At 51.2% G+C, this 21,727-nt stretch overlaps 1 protein-coding gene across 1 annotated transcript in view; it reads left to right on the forward strand.

The window, feature by feature from the left end:
• LOC140394170 (sodium/myo-inositol cotransporter 2-like) overlaps positions 1 to 21,727 on the forward strand; it is a 402,805-nt gene that overhangs the window by 140,147 nt on the left and 240,931 nt on the right. Inside the window, exon 8 of the mRNA XM_072481110.1 lies at positions 9,511 to 9,591. Coding sequence (XP_072337211.1) covers positions 9,511 to 9,591 — 81 coding nt within the window. The remainder of the gene's footprint in view (positions 1 to 9,510; positions 9,592 to 21,727) is intronic.

Below are 21,727 nucleotides of genomic sequence, written 5' to 3' on the forward strand. Positions count from 1 at the left end.
GGGGGTGGGGTCCGTGCTGGGGAGGGGGATGGGGGGCCCGTGCCAGGGAGGAGGATGGGGGGGGGGGGGGGTGCCGTGCCTGGGAGGAGGATGGGGTCCATGCCGGGGAGGGGGATGGGGGGGGGGGGGCCGTGCCGGGGAGGAAGATGCGGTCCGTGCCGGGGGAGGGGGATGGGGGGGGGGGGGGTGGGGTGCCGGGGGAGGAGGATGGGGGGGCCCGTGCCGGGGAGGGAGGATGGGGGGTCCGTGCTGGGGAGGGAGGATGGGGGGGGGCCCGTGCCGGGGAGGAGGATGGGGGGGCCCATGCCGGGGAGGGGGGGGGTGCGAGGGCAAGTGAGTTGGTCCACCTGGCCAGGTGCCAGCCTCCAACAGTTGGACCCATGCGGTCCATGCCCACCTGCTGGGGGGAGGAGGAGGGGTTATGGGCAATGATGACATGTCGTCGTTCCGCTTCCCCCCCCCCCCCCCCCCCCCCCCCCCCCCCCCCCCCCCCCCCAACCAGGCCGTCATGTTTTCCGATCATCCAGCGATGTTGGCCGCCGTGGCGGCAGCCGCTAATGTCTATGTTGCCCTGGATGAGGAGGAGGAGGAGGAGGGGGAGGAGGAGGAGCGTGCCAGAGAGGCGGCGCAGGCTGCCGCAGAGGGGCAGGCGGCAGCCGCCCAGGCTGGAGGGACACCTGACCGACAGGACGAGGAGGGGGAGGAGGACGTCGCGGCCCCACGGCAAAGGAAGCACCCGAGGGCGCCCCGTGTGTACCGGCCCCGGCAATCGTACCAGGATCTCACAGACCGGGAATGCAGCAGGAGACTCCGGATGAGGCGGGAAACCGTGGCCCACATCTGCCACCTGCTGGCACACCTGTCACCGTGTGGCACTGGCGGGGGACACCCTCTCCCCGTGTCCGTCAAGGTTACGGTGGCCCTGAACTTTTATGCAAGGGGGTCATTCCAGGCACCGAGTGGGGATCTGTCTGGCATATCGCAGAAATCGGTGCATCGGTGCATCCGGGCAGTGACAGACGCCCTATATGCCATGGTGCACCGCTACATCCGCTTCCCTGTGGACCGGGCCAGCCAAGATGCCCGGGCCATGGGCTTCTCTGCCGTGGCCGGGTTCCCCATGGTCCAGGGTGCGATTGATGGGATGTACGTCGCCGTGCGGCCACCTGCAGATAACAGGGCCGTGTTCACCAATAGGAAGGGGACCTATTTGATGAACATACAGGTGGTCTGTGACCACCGCATGATGATCCAGCACGTCTGCGCCCGTTACCCGGGCAGTGTACACGACTCATATGTGTTGTCACGGTCATCCATCACCGGCATGTACGAGGGACGCCATCCCCGGCTGAGGGGCTGGTTGCTGGGCGACAGTGGCTACCCATTGCGATCGTGGCTGATGACGCCTATACGGAGGCCACGCAATGAGGCGGAGAACCGCTACAATGATGCCCATGTAGCGACAAGGGGAGTGATAGAGAGGTGCTTTGGCGTGCTGAAGATGCGTTTCAGGTGCCTGGACCTCTCTGGGGGGCGCCCTCCAGTATCGGTCAGATAGGGACGGCCGCATCATTGTGGTGTGCTGCGTCCTGCACAACATAGCCCAGCAGAGGGGTGATGTGTCGCAGGCAGAGGAGGGCGGAATGGAGGAGCAGCAGGAAGAGGCGCAGTCCTCCCCAGATGAGGGGGTTGGGGGCAATGGTCAGGGCAGACGGGCTAGACACAGGCGGGTGGCTGTCCACCGTTACCGGCTGGCCCAGCGGGCACGGGACAGGCTGATAGCCGCCCACTTCACTGACTAGATGAGCATGGGAATCGGGTAGTATGGCCACAGACCGTACACCATGGCAACAGCCGACCACCCACCCCCCCCCACCCATCCACCCACCCAGCACCCTCACACCCCTCCCCAACCCCACCCACCCCATCCGCAAGCACACCACCCCCCCCCCATTGCCGGTCCACCTGCGGCACAACGGCCGGCCCCACACAGTTGCGGGTGGACGCGTGTCTATTGCAGGCCATGGAGGATGATGACAACCCGTCCTGCGATGAGCTCCTGGCCCCACATTGTTGGACTATGTCTGACCCATGGCCACAGTACCACCATCCACCCGGACCATCCCTGCATGCGGCTGTGACACTGCAGCGCACGGTCCCGTCCTCTGCCCGGGGGGATGTTGATGGCGGCCCAGGGGGAAGGGGCAGACTCACCTGAGGCTGAGGTAAGACCACTCCTCACACACACACACACTTGCGCTCAACGTACATGACACTCCCGCACGCTTTGGACAGAGCACAAAGGCAGCTTCTGTAGGTGTAACATTGACTTTAATAACCAAAGGAGTTCATGCACGTGCCCTCGCCCCTAAAACTCATCTGTGCCCTGCACCCGTGCCAACTTACTCAGTGTCTAATTGTTTGGCCTTACGGGCCCTTTGACTACGTCTACGTGGTTCCCCAGACGGTACAGCAGAACTGGAGGTGGACTCCTGTGATTCCTGCCCTCTGACACGGGATCCCTTTGGCAGCCATCTTGGCTGGCATGCCAGCCTGTCCTGCCCGTTCCTGGGGCGTCCTGGCCTAGATGAGCCAGGCTGCGGCCCGCCGACTGGGATGGCGAGCTGCCAGCCTGTCCTGCCCGTTGCCCACCCGATGCACCTGGGACGGAAGGGGGGGGGGAGTCCGAGGTGTCGCGGTGTTCCGGGACCTCCCCTACAGGGGAACCCGGTGGAGCGACGAGGCCATCAGCACCGCCCCTCCCTCGGGGATGGCCCCCAGGCCTCTACATGGTTGGGGGATGCGAACGGACTGGCCATCCGACGCCCCCCCGACATCTGGCGCTGCCAGTCCTGGAGGCCCGTGCTGGTATCGACAGGGGTCTGCAGGTTTGCAGCCATGGAGCCCCGGGGATTGGCAAACCCTGTCTGTGACTGTGCGATGCCGGCTCGCACATGGCCAATGGCGCCGATGGCCTGCAGAGACTGGGCTATGGCCTGCTGAGACTGGGCTATGGCCTGCTGAGACTGGGCCATGGCCTGCTGAGACTGGGCCATGGCCTGCTGAGACTGGGCTATGGCCTGCTGAGACTGGGCCATGGCGTTGAGCGCCTCTGCCATCTGGCGCTGGCACTGGCTCATGGCCTCCTGTGAGAGGGCAGCCATGTCCTGGGCCACAGACGCCGCCTGCACGGAAAGCCCCAGGCCTCACAAACCGTTCCCCATGTCTGACACCGTCACACCCATTGCCTCCACCGCGGACGCCACCCGTGCGGTGTCGGCCTGGGTGGCACGTATGACCGGCACCACTCCAGCTCCTGGACGCGGGTGGACTCCTCCACCTGCGACTGCAGCCGCCGCAAGCCGGCCGTCACCCTCTTCGCTCGTCTCCGGGTCGGTGGTTGCATCGGATCTATGGGTGGGTGTGGTAACTCCAGGAACCCGGGATCCATCTGGGCGGCAGATGTTCGCTTGGGCTGGGCTGCCCTCCGACCGCCCGGCCCCTCTGCTGCTCCTACCTCCACCTGCTGTACCGGGACGGCTGTGGTGTGCGCACCAGTGAGTGTACCAGACGCCTCATCACTAAAGTGCCCAACCGAGGTGAGTGTTTCTGCGATGGTGGAGGGTGTTGGTGACAGCAGTGGCGTTGTGTCGTGCTCTTCGTCCCACTCTGAGTCCATGGCACTTTGGGGTGGGGGTTCGTCTCCACCCATCCACTCTGTGTCACTGTCCGGTATTTCGTCTTCCTGGGCAGTGCTGTCCGGGTAGGGGTGTCCCGGGTAGGGGTGTCCTGGGTAGTGGTGTCCTGGGTAGTGGTGTCCTGGCTCGGCTGTGACGGGGGCCTGTGGCTGCCCCTCTCGTCGCTGGGTGGCACACGCCTGCGTCGTCGCACCCGCACGTGACGGGGGCGTCGTCTCCCTGTTGCTCCAGGTCTCTCCGTCTCCCGTGGTCTCCAAGGGACATCCTGCGGGTGTCGCATGCCAGAGGTCCGGGTCTCTCCGTCTCCCGTGGTGTGCGAGGGGCATCCTGCGGGCGTCGCATGCCGGAGGTCCAGGTCTCTCTGTCTCCCGTGGTGTGCGAGGGGCATCCTGCGGGCTTCGCATGCCGGAGGGTCCGGGTCTCTCCGTCTCCCGTGGCCTCCGAGGGGCATCCTGCGGGCGGTCTGCATCTGCGGGGATGGGTGCCTCGACGTTTACTCCTGCGATACACAATGAAGCATGCATGTTAGACACGCAGGCAGTGATCAGGTGATATGGGGGAGGGGGATATAGGGGAGGGGGGATATGGGGACGGGCTGTCGGTGGCTCACTTGCTAGTACGCCCCCGACATCTGCATCAGCAACCTCCCGGTCCTCAGGTCCGCCAGCCAGTTCCAGGGCCCTTTCCTCGTGTTCGGTCAGTGGCCTCTCATCAGCGGGGCCTCCTCCAGTCCTCACATGCTCCCTGGTGTTGTGTGCACGTTTCTCCTGTGGCGGGGGCGGGGGGGGGGGGGGTGGCAGGGGTAAAAGGCAACAGTGTTAGACAGGTATATGAATGCACGCCATCGGTTGCGCGTGTATTGCAGCGGTTAAGGTTAGGGCTGGATTCACTTGGGGATATGGGGGGGGGGATATGGGGATGGGGGGATATGGGGGAGGGGGGGATATCGGGATATGGGGAGGGGGGATATGGGGGAGGGGGATATGGGGGAAGGGGTATATGGGGGAGGGGGGTATATGGGGGGAGGGGGGATATGGGGAGGGGGATTATAGGGGATGGGGAGGGGGGATATGGGGGATGTGGGGAGGGGGATATGGGGGAGGGGGGATATGGGGAGGGGGGATATGGGGAGGGGGATATGGGGGAGGGGGATATGGGCGAGGGGGGATAAGGGGAAGGGGTGATACGGGGAGGGGGATATGGGGAGGGGGATATGGGGAGGGGAGATATGGGGAGGGGGGATATGGGGAGGGGGGGATATGGGGGAGGGGATATGGGGGAGGGCGATGAGGAGGGGGGATATGGTTGAGGGGGATATGGGGGAGGGGGGATATGGGGGAGGGGGATATGGGGGAGGGGGATATGGGGGAGGGAGGATATGGGGAAGGGGGATATGGGGAGGGGGGATATGGGGAGGGCGGATCTGGGGGAGGGGGATATGGGGGAGGGGGGATATGGGGGAAGGGGGATATGGGGGAGGGGGTATATGGGGGAGGGGCGTATGGGGAGGGGAGATATGGGGAGGGGGATTATAGGGGATGGGGGATGTGGGGAGGGGGATATGGGCGAGGGGGGATATGGGCGAGGGTGGATAAGGGGAGGGTTGATATGGGGGAGGGGGGATTTGGGGAGGGGGATATGCGGAGGGGGATATGGGGAGAGGGATATGGAGGAGGGGGATATGGTTGTGGGGGGATATGGGGGAGGGGGGATATGGGGGAGGGGGGATATGGGGAGGGAGGATATGGGGGAGGGGGATATGGGGGGCAGGGGGGATATGAGGGAGGGGGATATGTGGAGGGGGATATGGGGGATTAGGGGGATATGGGGGAGGGGGGATATGGGGGAGGGGATATGGGGAGGGGGATATGGGGGAGGGAGGATATGGGGAGGGGGGATATGGGGAGGGGGGATATGGGGAGGGGGGATATGGGGAGGGCGGATATGGGGGAGGGGGATAAGGGGAAGGGGGATATGGGGAGGGGGGTATATGGGGGAGGGGGATATGGGGAGGGGGATTATAGGGGATGGGGGATGTGGGGAGGGGGATATGGGCGAGGGGGGATATGGGCGAGGGTGGATAAGGGGAGGGGTGATATGGGGAGGGGGATATGGGGAGGGGGATATGGTTGAGGGGGATATGGTTGAGGGGGATATGGTTGAGGGGGGATATGGGGGAGGGGGGATATGGGGGAGGGGGGATATGGGGGAGGGAGGATATGGGGGAGGGGGGATATGGGGGGGCAGGGGGGATATGAGGGAGGGGGGATATGGGGGAGGGGATATGGGGGATTAGGGGATATGGGGAGGGGGGATATGGGGAGGGGGGATATGGGGGAGGGGGGATATGGGGGATATGGATATCAGGCAGGGGGGGGAGGCTCACCCTGCCTGCTCTGACGAGGTTGTTCACCTTCTTCTGGCACTGGGTGCCTGTCCGTGGTGTCAGGGCCACAGCGGGTGACGGCCTCTGCCACCTCCCTCCACAGACGCCGGCGTGTATGATGCTGCACGGCGTGAACCACGTGAGCAAGTGCGGATCCCGTCACGTCGCTGCTAGCCCATTTCGGGCCGGAGACTTGGCGACGATTTTTGCGGCGTGACGCAGGTCGGATTTGCGCCGTTTTTTGCCCCAATCGGCGGACTTTGCGCCGATAACGGAGAATTTTCGCCCCTGAGTAGTAAATGACATCTTGTACTCTAAGAAAATATGCAATGGCCCAAAAGGCCACTGACGTTGCAGCCTTGCCGTCATCATCTATGGACGAGTGGATGACGATATTGGCATGATGTGTGTGCCAATGAGATGCCACATATGTCACCTATTGCATCCCGGAATCCACTGCTGGTGAAGAAATTGAGTGCTGGAGTGACATTGTGAGCCATTGACATGGGATTCCCAACAAATCTAGAGGGGTTGGTTTAGCACAGTGGGCTAAATCAATGGCTTGTAATGCAGAACAATGCCAACAGCGCGGGTTCAATTCCCACACCAGCCTCCCCGAACAGGCGCCGGAATGTGGCGACTAGGGGCTTTTCACAGTAATGTCATTGAAGCCTACGTGTGACAATAAGCTATTATTATTATTAACTATATCCTGCTGAGTGAACCCGCATATCTCAGAACCATTTCCCATGTTATTCGCAGTTGTCCCTGGTATGCCTCTCCAACATCTGCAGGTTTTTAGTATTTGTCCTGACGATGCCTTGACATGCTAGTGCCCATCTTCAATTAGGCATTCTTTGAATGGCTGCATCCTTCTGTCAACTGGCAAGAACTTTCCATTCTCACATCCTCTCCTGCTCCTAGGCTTGCAGGAATATGGGGTGAATGAGACCCATGGGTATTCCGGTAATTGAAGTGTATTAGGGCAGACATTGAGATGAGAACAGGTTTGCCTTTGGTTCTCATCCATAGAACTAATGAAAACTAATGAAAAGGAAATACATTAAATCCTCACGTTGTCCACACGCAAAACTCCATCACCCAGCACTGGCATCCTCCCACTTCGATCTGCATCTCAGCGTGCAGTTTGCGATGAATCACAGACAATGGTGTGTGTTTCATTTTAAACTCAATCTTGTACCATTTACCTACTCATGTTACCTTCACATTTATCCCCATTACTCTTGACCCATCTAACATTATTTTGTACCTTCCCTCTGTCACCATGAGTAGAACGCTCTGCCCTTCCTTCCTCTCTCCGCCGTGCACCCAAGTATCACTCTCGATCCTCTCCTGCAGCCCTTCTCCTCAATTCCATGCACCCGAAATCCCACCTCGCCTTTTCCAGTCCCGAGCCTCCATGGCAAGCTGACATCTTTAGCTGCCCTCCTTTGAACTGCAGGGTTCAAGAAATAAAACTTATGACCTTAGACATAACTGTACAAAGCTGATTGGTTTATACCACCTTTCAACCAAGATTCAAAAGGCACCTTGACAAAAAATGGATAGGATGGATATAGAGGGATATGGCACACGGAAGTGCTGAGGGTTCTGGCCAAGGTTGGTATCATGACCGGTACAGGTTGGAGGGCCGAAGGGCCTGTTCCTGTATTGTTCTTTGTTCTTTGAACCTGGTGCCACAGGGTTCTCGTGCTGCTGACTTAATTGTGAAGGTACGATGTAATTTTTTAAAATGTTGAATATAATGAACATCCATAGCATGTACATATATTCATATAGGAACCCAGCATAGCATGACATGAAACTCAACATGCCACATGTTATTCAACTCATTTAATCTCTGCATCGGTGGCACAGTGGTTAGTGCTGCTGTCTCACGGCGCCAGGGACCCGGGTTAGAATCGGGCCTTGGTGACTGTGTGTGTTTGTACATTCTCCCCATGTCTGCATGGTTTCCTCTGGGTCCTCCGGTTTCCTCCCACAATCCAAAGGTGTGCAGGTTAGATGGATTGGCCATGATCAATGCATGGGGCTATGGGGATAGGGTAGGGGTGTGGACCTAGGTAGAGTGCTCTTTCGGAGGACCAATGCAGACTCAAGGGGCCGAATAGCCTCCTTCTGCACCATAGGAATTTATGGATCTCAACCCTTGCAGACTCCATAAAATCCCCATCATTAATAAGCACAAACATACATGCATATGCACACACACAGATGTAGACACATTTGCAAAATTAAGCACATACATGTGCACACAAATACACACAAACTCGCACACACAAATAAATACATATACATACACACACACAGCCACATACATAGATAAGTGTTGTGGGGACAAGTCAATCGCCACCAAGAGAGATTCGGTCAGGTTTCAAAGCTGTTATTCCGACGTATCAAAGGAGAGCCCACCTTAGATAATCTAATGATGTGGAGATGCTGGCAATGGGTGGGCACTGTAAGAAGTCTGACAACACCAGGTTAAAGTCCAGGAGTTTGTTTCGATATGCGCGATCTTCTTGGAGATCCTCTCCACTTTGAGCCGGCAGTTTGCGGTGTCGATGGTAGCCATGATGTGGAGATGCCAGCGTTGGACTGGGGTGGGCACAGTATGAAGTCTTACAACACCAGATTAAAGTCCAACAAGTTTGTTTTCGGACCTGATGAAGGAGCTGCGCTCCGAAAGCTAGTGATTCAAAACAAACCTGTAGAAAGACTTCTTACTGTAGATAATTTAAAACTGACTCTCATGATTTTCATTAAAGTCAGCTCTTTTATACACAGTTAACCACGTACACATACAATTAATCTGTTACTTACAATCATGTGCAACCATGTGTCTCAGATTTAATTATCATTTCTCATGAGTAAAAATGCCTTAGGTATTGTTCATTACAAATGGAGGCTCCTATCTTGCAAGCTTGACCTTAAGCTGAAGTATTCTGTATCCATTTGTCTCACTCGTAACTCAGATAAAGCATATCTGCTACCCATTGGTCCTGCCTTTCCCCACTTGGTGCAATGAAACACTTTTCAGCTAATTCTTTCTTATTCCTCAATTACCTTCTTACAGCCCCTACTAATTCAATCAATCTTGCTTTTCCTATTTGGTGTTTTATTTTGTTAAATGTTTAACCTTTTCAGTAAATTGTTTAACCCTTTCATAAAAAGACACGCAATAACACAAAGATGCAAAAACATCAAATTAAACATTCATAAAGACATTTAACCACTCAAATTAAAACACTGTGCACTCATGATGCACATATACAGATTAAAGTGTGCAATCAAAAGTACGGATACATGCACAAACTTGTAGATACGCTCTCTCACATGCTCACAATTATGTACACTTTAAGTGACATTTGTTTTGAAGATTTATTTTTGCTTTCTCTTTTGTGACAGGCGGGCTGGCTGCTGTAATATATACCGATGCACTGCAGACGTTGATCATTCTGATTGGAGCAATGATTCTCATGGTATTTGGTACATATAACTGAGTCATTGTTATTAACACATTTCCAACATTACAACATAGGGAAACACTTTCTTAATGATGAATTGGTGTACTGAGGGGAACACATCTGCTACACTACCAAACCATGCATAGGATCTTCATATTCACCTCCCTTGGTTTAACCAAGGAAGACCCTCCCTTAATTTCAGAAGTTACAATAACAACTATCCCATTTTCAAACCTTTTGTCAAAATATTCACGTTATTTTCAGAAAAATGTGGCCCACTGTCAGATTGCCACATCACTCCTTTTTACTTACCCGGGTCGAGAGCTGCATATTTCTGACCTAATCTTCCATCCTGGATCTGGTGTGAAATATGCCGTGCTGCACTGGTGTTTTTCTGCGCAAGGCAGCAACTTGGAGGAAGTGAAGCCACACCCCCATTTTTAGCACCAGCTGTCAGAATGTTTTAAAAAAATAATCTTTATTGTCACAAGTAGGTTTACATTAACACTGCAATGAAGTTACGCTGAAAAGCCCCTAGTCGCCACATTCGGTGCTTGTTTGGGTACACTGAGGGGGAATTCAGAATGTCCACATTACCTAACAGCACGTCTTTTGGGAAAACGGTAAGTTTAAAGACCGCAGCCACTTTGATTAGTCAGAGAGAAAGTGAGCGTGTAAGGGTCATTGGGGGCAGGTCTTGAAGTAGGCGAGGATGTCAGGTAATCAGGGATGAGCCAGGGTGTTGAGGGTTTGGAGGGGCAGTTAGAGGTTTGGGAGGTTGATGGGGTATTCAGGATGGGTGCAGGGTATCTGGGGTTTGGAAGGGTATTGGGAGGGTTTGAGGTGGTTGGGAGGGTTGTTAAGGAGGAGTGGTCACGGTTTGGGTGTCATAGTCAGGGGCTTCAGTGGTAGGTTTGGATGGGGTGTGATTTGTTAGTACCATGGATCCCCAGAAGTTGGAAGTGATTTCAATCCTTCTAATTTTTTCCTAGAGAACTAAGAGAGTTGGAATCATCCGAAGTCTCCAATTTAAACCGGAGTAACGGATATTTCTAGTGAACGGTATTTGTTCATTTGATGTTTAAAATTCCTGTGCAGTCTTTGGGTGGGGACTTCCAGGGGAGGGGAGGGGATGGGGAATGGGGGGTGTCAGCGCAACCTCTGTGTTATCTACAGGGTATGGCCCCTTGAGGTTTGGAAGTTCTCTGGGCCTATGCTGCAGGAGCGGTTTCAAGGCCTGTGTATTGAGTCGGCTTCCACGTGGGCTTTTCTCCTGTGGCTCAACTCAGTACAAAAAGCAGCAGCCACATCAACAATCTGAAGACGGTTTTATTGTTTTACAAGCTTGCATTCATGTACATGAGAGATAAGACCTGGAAAGCTGCCAAGATCCTTCTACAGAACAAAGACACAAACTCAGCACATATACAACTTTCAAAAATCAATAGCCCTCCCCAGTTGGACGCGATCCAATCCCTGAAGCTGCCAAGTTTAAACTTATCCAATAGAATTGCAAGCAATGTTTAAATTTCACCCAATAGAATCGCAAGCTACCCATGATTAACCCTCATCCTGACAGCTATGTACAATCTCAGCAGCCTGTGCTGACTGTTTGTGAGAAACAGAACAACAGAACCAGCACAAAGACAGGTGGGCGGGATTCTCCCGCAACTGGCCGGATGGCCCGACGCTGGCGCCAAGAGCGGCGCGAACCACTCTGGCGTCGGGCCGACCGGAAGGTGCGGAATCCTCTGCACTTCCAGGGGCTAGGCCAGCGCCGGAGGGGTTGGTGCCGCGCCAACCGGCGCCGAAGTGCAGGCGCGAGTGGGCACATGAGCAGAAACGCTGGCGTGGTTCCGCACATGCGCAGACCGGCCGGCGTGTTCCTGCGCATGCGCAGGGGGGTTCTTCTCCGCACCGGCCATGGTAGATCCCTACAGAGGCCGGCGCGGAAGGAAAGAGTGCCCCACGGCACAGGCCCGCCCGCAGATCGGTGGGCCCCGATCATGGGCCAGACCACTGTGGGGACCCCCCCCCCCCCCCGGGGCAGGATCCCCCCGTGCCCCCCCGAGGACTCACCTAGCCGGCCTACAAGCCAGGTCCCGCCGTCTCGGCCCATCAGGGCTCAGAGAATTGCCAGGGGGGGGCCACTGCCAACGGCCCCCGACAGGCGCAGCGCAAACCCCGCTCCCGCCCGAAAACCAGCGCCGGAGAATGCGGCAGCCGGCATCGGAGCGTCGGGGTGGGATTAACGGCACCCCCCCCCCCCCCCCCCCCCCGGGGATTCTCCGACCCGGTGGGGGGTTGGAGAATCCCACCAAGGATGTCAGAAGTTATGTCCTCTTGGCCAAGTTAGCTATCCTAAATTGCATTTGATTACTTATTACTGCTATGTCCTAAAAATACATGTTTAATGGTTAATAAGGATTCCTCAGTACTCTTCCTATAATTAATCTCAATCCTTAATAAAGTAACTCTAGTGACATGCTAACTATTCAGTTTTAAGGGGTATCATCGCTGAACACCCCCCCCCCCCCAACCTTCATATGCAAATTGTTTTGCATCACCCAAATCCTGTTCCTACCTACATTTGGTTCCAGCATGAAACACAAGTTCTGGCTGATCTCTTTTCTTTTCCAAGGGCTTCTGTCTCTGTGTTATTTAACTTATCCTGGAATTTGGGAGTTCAAAGGTCAAGTGTAGTATTGCCGAACAAATGCACTCTTATAACCTAATCTGCCACTACTGTTACTTTACTATATTTAACATTCCCCTTTTTGCCAAACATTCTCTCCATGACTCCAGAGTTGCCTTTCCTCAAGACATTGCCCATGAAGAAAAGTATTCCGTATTGAAAATTCACTTGAAAAGGCATTAGTTTCTTAGCGGGAACATTGTCCCAAGGTTTTTGGCCTCAACTATCACTGTGCTCAGTGGATGGTTACTCACTTGCAGTTATCATTCTTTATCTACTTGTTCAGTAACCACTCTTGAGACACATGTTCCACAAATCTCCCCACTACCTACATATGATGAAGTGTCTCACACTGTTCTTATGAATTCAGTGAACGCATTTGAAGATATTTTGTCAAGTAACCATCCACGTTTCCCAGTATCTGGCAGGATTCAGGAATTTCACATATGTGAAGGATTCACACAAATGGGATGGCTATTCTGCCATTGTAGCCCATTTAACTCATGCCACACAAAGTATAAACATTTAAAATTATAATAAAAAATCTCAATCTAAACAATAAACTTAATTAAAATACAATCTTGAGAGCCATTAATGAGGGAGAAGCAAAATTTGGTCTCAGTCTATCTATTCTTATGAGCCAGTAGAGACCAATAACTTTTAAAAATAGATTATTCTTCCAATAAACAATGGAAGTGTGGAAAATTTGATGTTCTAAGACTTTTACTATAGCAAATCATTTAAAATCAACATTATTTAACAGCAAACTAGTACACTGAACTAAAGAAAACTTTTGCATTAACTAATTAACAGGATCAAGATATGCCTTGCAACCCCTTTTGCTGTGCCCCGCGCTTCTAGCAGCTATGTAGCCATTAGATAGGGCATGTAAAGGCAGACCGCTGGATGTTAAAGCTAAGTCTGTAGCTTGTCCAGTGATTCTAAAGAAAAGCCACACTAGTGAGTGAAGCTTGTGACAAAGTGATGCAATCTAATGTATTTGCAGTGGGAGTAAGTAAGAACATAAAAGGTAATGGAAGGTTTATATTTGAGGGTCAGGTAACTCCATTATCCATTGAGACATGGGGTTGGCTCAATCCCTGATGGTAGCAAAAGACTTGAATTTCTCTCCTCAAAGTTCACTAAATAAAAGTATATTAGAATAAGGCATTGACAGCTGTTCCTTTGTGTAGAGTGAATTTAAATTGTGTTTCAGTCAATGGGTTTATTATTGTTGAAGTGGTGTTGAAATTACATATTAATGCTGCTAATTTTATACTAGGGAATGATCTCTTTCTGGGAGAGATAGAGTGCTGCCATCTCCAGAGATGGTAGGCAGATCCATTGACTATAACGACTTCTAGTGATGCATGTAAAGGGGTAGAATGTACATAGAGGCTCTCCCCCCCAAATTGCTTATTTTAAGTCAGTTTAAACGTGGTTAAAAGCCAAATAATTTTGTATGTGAAGATACATACCTCAAAAGGATGTCCCGGAAAGAGAAAGAAAAAAGGATTTGGGCTGCAGTCCTTCTTCAAGCTCCAAAATTTTGCAGGATTCTGTGCTTAGTAAGATGGTGACGGTGAGCTCTTCTTGTCCCATGCTACCCACGCCTCTGGTGTCCAACAATCTCGGCCACATAATGGTGGGAGAGCTAGAAAAACATCACCAGAGTCTGGCATTAGACCTAAAAAGATCAATTGATGAGGCTTTGGTTCAGATCAATTGGAACTTGAAAAAAATTAATAAAACTATTGAGGCACGTGGTACCACGCTGAAAGGTATTGGTATGGCCTTGTCGGATCATAGCGACCGATCACACCTTTGCAAGCGAGCCTAACCACAATGATGCAGTGCAATGAAATTCTCAAAGCCAAGATAAGTAACCTTGAAAACCGTTCGAGAAGGCAAAACATCCGCATGGTGGGATTGCTAGAGGGGATAGAGGGCCGTGCCCCTACTGATTACTTAGCTAACATGCGCCATAAGATGGTGGATGAGGGCTTTTCCGTGTCCCTCCTAAGTTAGACCGGGCTCATCACTCCCTGCAGCTGAAGCCTCGAACTGGAGGACCACCGCGTGTAGTCATCATCTGGTTTCGCAGCTTCAAAAAGAAAGGACAGGCCCTTCACTGGATAAGGGAGCAGCGGGATGCAAGGTGGGAGGGCCACTCCATCTGACTTTGCCAGAATTTGAGCCTGACCCTGGCAAAGAGAAGAGCTGCTTTCAACGGTGAAATCCATCCTATACCAAAAAGGAATTTGATCTACCGGTCTCACCTCCGAGTGACTGTTGGGGAGAAGGATAGCCTCTTTGATTCGCCAGAAGAAGCAAACTGTTTTATTCAGAATCTTAACTTGCACTCTTCTTAATACATGTTGATGTTTGTTCTATTGTGTATACTGTGCCTGGGCATCTCATATTCCGTGTGTCTATCAGGCTTGGGGTTTATAGTTTCTGTTGGGTTTGATATTTGATTGTTGTTGTGCTGCAAATTTGATGGTTTTATCTTCTTAGGGGGAGCCTGTAGGCTAATGATGGAGTTAATGAAGGAAGTAGTAATGGAGGGTTTACTGCAGCTCTTTGCAAACAGTTTGTGAATATGAGCTTTGTGTATATAGTTAGTGGGGATTTGTTAATTGGGGGTTTAGGGATAGAGTATTGTTTATTAGTGTTACAAAGGGATGCTATTGGGTTGGGGAGGGAAGGGGGGGTTTTAATGTAAGTTGGCTGGCTGTGTTTGTAAGTCCTTATTTGTCAGATGATATGGCTGGGCTAGGGGGCCATCTCGAATGGGTCTCGTCGATATTCAAGATCCCTTGTCTGATATTCCTCATTGGAAATGGCTGACTCCAGGCTAGGGAGCAGGGAGAGACCTCCAATTCACTTGGTAACCTGGAATGCCTGAGGTCTGAATGACCCAGTAAAGCAGTCTACGACTTTTATCCATCTTAAGAATCTAAACTCTGATGTTGTGTTTTTGCAGGAAACCTACTTGCGTGTAAAGGACCAGACAAGGCTGCGTAAGAATTGAGTAGGGCAGGTCTTCCAATCCAGTTTCAATGGTAGGGCCAGGGGCACAGCAATCGCAATTCATAAAAGAATACAATTCTCCTCCTCGCAGGTTATAGCTCGCCATAATGATTGCTATATTATTGTTTATTGTTCACTGGCGAACACCCCGGTAATCCTGGTAAATCTATGCCCCAAACGGGGATGACCCAAACTTTATAAACTCACTCATAAATTCTCTCTCCAACCCTGATTCACATCGGATGATTCTAGGAGGTGACCTGAATTGTGTCCTGACCCCTAAATTGGAATGGTCCAAACCGAAAACTCTAGTCCCTTCTGGAATGGCCAGGGCTCTGCCCTCATTTATGGAGCAGATGGGGGGGGGGGGGGGAAGAGGGTAGATTGGGGTGTTTTTCTACACCCAGATGATAAAGTGTTTTCTTTTTTTTTCCACATGCTCATCATGCATATTCTCGAATTTTTTATTTTATTTTCAATAACACCCTCTCCCTTTGGTGGTGGCAGCTGACTACTCGGCGATTGTCATCTCAGATCACGCCCCACCTTCTGTTGATTTATTGTTAGATTTTGGCTGTTCCCAAAGCCCACCCTGGAGGCTATACACCATTCTGTTGTTGGAAGGCAAATTTTGTGAATGTTTGTCCACCTCCATTGCGGACGATATTAAGCTCAACAAATCGGATTCAATCACCCCTTCAATGCTTTGGGAAGCTCTCAAGGCTGTCATAAGGGGGGAAATTATTTCATATAGGGCTTACACCACGAAAATGGAGCAGTTGGAGCAACAAAGGTTGGTGGACTCCATCTGGGAGGTGGACCACCAATACTCACTCGTTCCAACTCCGGAGCTACTGACACACAGAAAAAAGTTACAATTCCAATTCGAACTTGTGTCTCCCAGTGAGGCTGCATGTCAGTTATGGCACTTCAGTGGTACCTTCTGGAAGCATGGGGAGAAATGTCTTCTGGCTCATCAACTCAAAAGATTCCTATGATTCGTAACGAAGACGACAATGTTGTCTCCACTTCTGTACAGGTAAACGCAGCTTTCAGCTCATATTGCCATGAGCTATATGAATTAGAACCCCCTATGGACAAATCTAGTGTGCCGAGCTTCCGGCCATCGAAAAGAGTAAGAGACAAGAATTGGATTCCCTATTGTGCCCGGGAGAGCTTCTAAATTATATTGGGCTGCAGAAATCTGATGGCAAAGTGGCACAGTGGTTAGCACTGTTGCCTCACAACGCCAGGATTCCAGGTTCAATTCTGACCTCAGGGGACTGTCTGTGTCGAGTTTGCACATTCTCCCCGTGTCTGCGCGGCTTTCCTCCGGGTGCTCCGGTTTCCTCCTACAGTCCAAAGAAATGCAGGTTAGGTGAATTGGCCAAGCTAAATTTCCCAAAGGTTAGGTGGGGTTACAGGGCTAGGAGTTGGGTATTGGGCCTCGGTAGGGCCAATCGGAGCAAGGACCGGTGCAGGCTCAATTGGCTGAATGGCATCCATCTGCACTGTAGGGATTCTATGATTCTATGAAAGCCCTGGGTCCTAGTGGCTTCCCACGAGTTTTATAAAATGTTCTCGGCACAGCTCATACCCTTAATAATGGATATGCTTAACGACTCATTGTCTCAGGGTATATTGGCCCCCACTCTCACTCAAGCCTCAATTTTTTTGGCTCCTTAAAGGGGACTAGGACTCAGTAGAAGGTGCGTCATACTGACCCATCTTGCTTTTGAATATGGCTTTCAAGCTGCTGGCTAAAGTCCTGGCACTCAGGCTGGAACCTTGGGCGTCATTCTCCGCCGGTGGGAGTCTCCGTTCTGCCGGCACCAGGGGGTTTCCCGACGGCGTGGGGCTGCCCCACAATGGGAAACCCCATTGACCTGCCGGTGTTACGGAGACTCCCGCCGGCCGGTCGACGCAGAAATGTGGCGGGGCGGGTAGGAGAATTTCGCCCCTTGTCTTCCGGGCATAATATCAGAGGATCAAACGGACTTTATGCAGGGTCAACAATTGTCAGCCAATATTCGACGCCTTCTGAATGTCATCCACGCCCCCCTCTACAGTCCAGAACCTGAGGTTAAAATGGGCGTGATCCAATGGTTATGCTGCGCCTAAAAAGCAGCTCGCTGCGTCGCAGCCTGGCCAATAAAAGGCGGGAGACCCCGCTCCTGAGATCTACTAGCTTGCAATGCCTTGCGAGATTCAACGCAATCTTGCGAGACATTGCGATGTAAATCACACCCATTGTGGGCAGGATCGCCCTTTGGCAAATCTGCATATTTGAGCGAGACAGTTAGTCTCAATCTAATGTGCAGATTCCTAAGGAACATGAGGCTTTGGGATTCATCCCCTTCGCCTCAAGAGACTTTGGGCGAGCACCGTTCAGCACTGGTCCCAACAAACGGGGACCAGATGGAACGGCACTCCTGGGGGTCTCCCAGGGGATTGGATGCTCCCAGCAGCATGCCCTTTGGGCAGGGTGGTGCCCTGGCACTGCTGGTGCTACTTGTGCACCCTGGCAGTGCCAGCCTGGCACACTGTCAGTGCCACCTGGGTGTCAGCCTGGCACTGCCAAGATGCCCAGGTGGCATTGCCAGCTGGCATGGGCACTGCCAGGGTGCCAGGTTGGCACTGCCAGGATGCTAAGCTGGCCTTTTTTGCATACACACGATTGGGCCGGGGTGCCCTGCGTGGGTGTTGAGGGGGCCAGAGATTCTCCCATAGTGCTTTTGGGCTTGAAGGGTTGGGGATTGCTTTGGGGCCTCAGAGATGGGAATGCCATTTTTAAATGGCGTCCCGACCTCTCGCTACACTGGGGAGTTCTGTCGACTGGAGCACCCCAGTGAACAACACGGGTCTATGAGCAGACTCGGCCGCACGTTCCCCACTGAGACTCATTAAACAATGCATGTCATGTTGTATAGCCATGTGTTTCTTGCTGCTGCGAGCACCAAGAAACATGCAGCTAAATGTGCTCACTATGGGACTTTGTTCCCATTTAGTTGAATTGAGCCCAGTGTCTTTGGATGTAGAAAACTCATTTGATAGGGTGGAATGGATAACCTACTTGAGATTCTCGGGAGATTTGGATTTGACCCTAAATTTGTCTCCTGGATTCACCTGTTATGTCATGCCCCCACGGCTAGCATTCCGACAAACATGGTATTCTCAGATTACTTTCCCTTGGGAAGAGACATTAGGGGCTTTTCACAGTAACTTTAATGCTTTGTTAATGTAAGCTTACTTGTAACAATAAAGATTATTATTATTAGACAGGGCTGTCCTCGTTGCCTTGGCTATTGAGCTGCTTTCGCTAGCATTGAGAGTCTCTGATCAACAGAGGAGTATTTATCGGAAAGGAGTGGAACATCAGGTATCATTTTATGCAGACGACTTACTTTTGTACATTACCAACCCGACTCCCTCCATAGGTAACATAATGAAGACACACACTACATTTGGTACCTTCTCCGGCTACAAACAAAACTTCGGTAAGAATGAGTGTTTTCCAGTAAATCCACCTGCTGGAGGAACTCAATTTAATTTGTTGCCATTTCGCCTCTTGAATACCAGCTTCCACTACTTGGGGGTCTGTGTAGCTCATAATTGGGCCTCACTTCACAAATTAAATTATTCAGGCCTCATCAGTTGTGTCAGGGCAGATCTGCAGAGGTGTAGTAGCATCCAAACAATTAAAATGAACGTACTTCCCAGATTTTTCTTTTTCTTTCAATGTATCCTTTTTCTTTGCCCAAATTATTTTTTTATTAAGGTAAATGTCCAGAGTCCGCAGGGCCCTACTTCAGAGAGACAGAGGGATGGGAGGCTAGACCCTCCCAAATCTTTTGTTTTACTATTGGGTTACCAACATTCAAAAAATCCTGCAGTGGCTTAGCGTCCCTGACTCGATCTGGGGCAAGATAGTGGCTCGCTCATGCACCACCTCGTCGCTTCACGCTATAATTACCGTACCGCTGCCCTTATCCCCTGCAGGTTTTACCTCAAATCCTGTGATGATTTCCTCCCTCAGAATTTGGAAACAATTTCGGCAGCATTTCAAACTTTTCTCCCCGTTTTCTCTAACTCCTATTTGCAATAATTACCTCTTATTGCTTTCAGGCTTGGACCTTTCGTTTAAGTCTTGGAAGGCAAGGGAACTTGTGCATTTTGGGGGTCTATTAGTAGAGGGGAGTTTTGCCAATTTTGAGGAGCGGCTGACATTTCAGTTGCCTAGTTCTAACCTCTTTCATTATTTTCAAATCCGTGACTTTTCTCGTAAGTTCTTTCCTTCTTTTCTTTTAGCCCCGCCTCCCTCCTTGCTGAAGAGGCTTTTGGCCTTGCCGCAGCCTGACAAGGGTCTATTTCGGATCTGTCTGGCCTTATCCTTTCATCGGATGCTGCCCCTCTGGAGGGGGTGAGGAACAGATGGGAGAGGGATCTGGGTCCTGTACTTACTGGTGAGGCTTGGAGGGAAGCTCTCTATAGGGTGAACTCCACTTCTTCCAGCACCTGACTGAGCCTGATCCAATTTAAAGTATTGCACAGAACGCATTGGACCAAGGCAAAAAAGAGTGTTTTTTTCCAGAATGTGGGAGACAAATATGGTCATTGCTCACTTGCACCAGCTAACCACACTCATATATTTTGGTCTTGTCCTAAGCTTGCTAGCTTCTGGGTTTCCTTTTTTAATACTATTCAGAAATTCTTTGGGTGGCTCTCGAAACGTGCCCATTAGCTACCATATTTGGGCTCTCAGATTCACTGGCATAGGGACCTTTGCCTCTTTAGTGGCTAGGAGGCGAATGTGGCTGAAGGTCTCCCACACACTGCCTAGCACTTCCGCCTGGTTGAACTACATGATGTCTTTCCTGCACTGGGAGAAAATTAAATATACCATCAGGAGATCATTGGGGAGGTTCCACCTGAGGTGGCAACCATTTATCTCCTTTTTCAAAAATTTAGACGCTGCCAGCATTTAGGGGGTTCAGTTTATGCGGTTGGTGGGGGGGGGGCTTAAGTTTTATATTACAGTTTTAATGAAAGATGTATGCGTAACTTTTTGACTTTGTACTTTTATGTCTTTGATGTTTTGATTGCCTATAATATGGTTAGTGTTTGTTTATGAAAATACAATAAATATATCTATTAAAAAAAAGAAATTGACAATATACCAAAGAAGTCAGGGACCACTTCTAATCCTGCTGTAGAAAATACTATTTCAACTAAAGACAAGTGCATAGAATAAAAAGCAGACTTCTGAGAATAAAGAGACAGTGAAACTCAGATTGACAGGAAAGAGCTAAAAACCGACTGGAAATGAATTGGACCTGCCTCAATTAAACTTGTCTGCAAGCTCCAATCCACAAGTGTCAAAACAGAATATAGCAGCACAATTCCAGGCTACTGGACAAACAAAGAAAGACAGTGCTTTAAATCAAAACTTGACTCTAACTGATGCTGTTACCATGGAACAATGAAGACAGATTTGAGTTCTAGAGCAGAAAATAAAACTTTTCAATGAAGAAGCTGTGGCTCTTGCTCTGATGGGATTGAACAAAGCTCATACTGATTGGGAAGGTGTGGTGATACACCACTGTACCTCCCTACCATTGTACATAGTATATAATAGTTGTGCGTAACGTGGCCCTGTAATACTGTGTATTGTACTGTAACTCTGCAGAGGTTCGGTCACTGGTAGGTAACCCGACCTGGCCACGGAGAGCTCCGCCTTAGCCACTCCCCCGGGAGTCAGTATAAGAACCTCTTCTGGGACAGGCCCCATTCTGTCTGGGGTCGTCTGTGTCGGGTAAGCCTCCCTTGTAGTATATTAAAGCCTGAGTTAAAGTCTCACATGTCTTTGTGGTTCTTGACGCTTAGCGCATCAGAAGGCAAAAAGAGAAAGAACGTAAAAGATTGCTGATTAAAAAAGAATATCAGGTTTTTTTTTCAAAACAGTGACATAACCTCAACAAGCTTCTTCAAGCAATAGGATATTGTTCAATGAGAGCAATTAATATGAATATGAGAGCATATTCTCAATGAGAACTTTAATCCAGCATTTAAATGAGAGAAGGTTGACCCAGATGGTTAGTTGGCTGAGATTTTTTTAAAAGTGGACATTAAAGAACTTATAGTTCTGAAAGAGAAGGGATATCCAAAGACTGAGTTAAAAAGTCAACAGTCTAATGACAATGTAAGATCTGGGGCAAAATTCTCCGTTACCGGCGCAAAGTCCGCCAATCGGCGCAAATCCGACTTGCGTCACGCCGCATAAATCGTCGGAAAGTCTCCGGCCCGAAATGGGCTAGCAGCGACATGACAGGATCCGCGCTTGCTCACGTGGTTCACGCCGTGCGGCGTCATACACGCCGCACGGCGTGACGGCTCATAAGGACGCGATGCTCCCCCCCCACCCGACCTGAAC

Source organism: Scyliorhinus torazame, chromosome 17 (assembly GCF_047496885.1).
Source record: "Scyliorhinus torazame isolate Kashiwa2021f chromosome 17, sScyTor2.1, whole genome shotgun sequence".
Classification (NCBI taxonomy): Eukaryota; Metazoa; Chordata; class Chondrichthyes; order Carcharhiniformes; family Scyliorhinidae; genus Scyliorhinus; species Scyliorhinus torazame.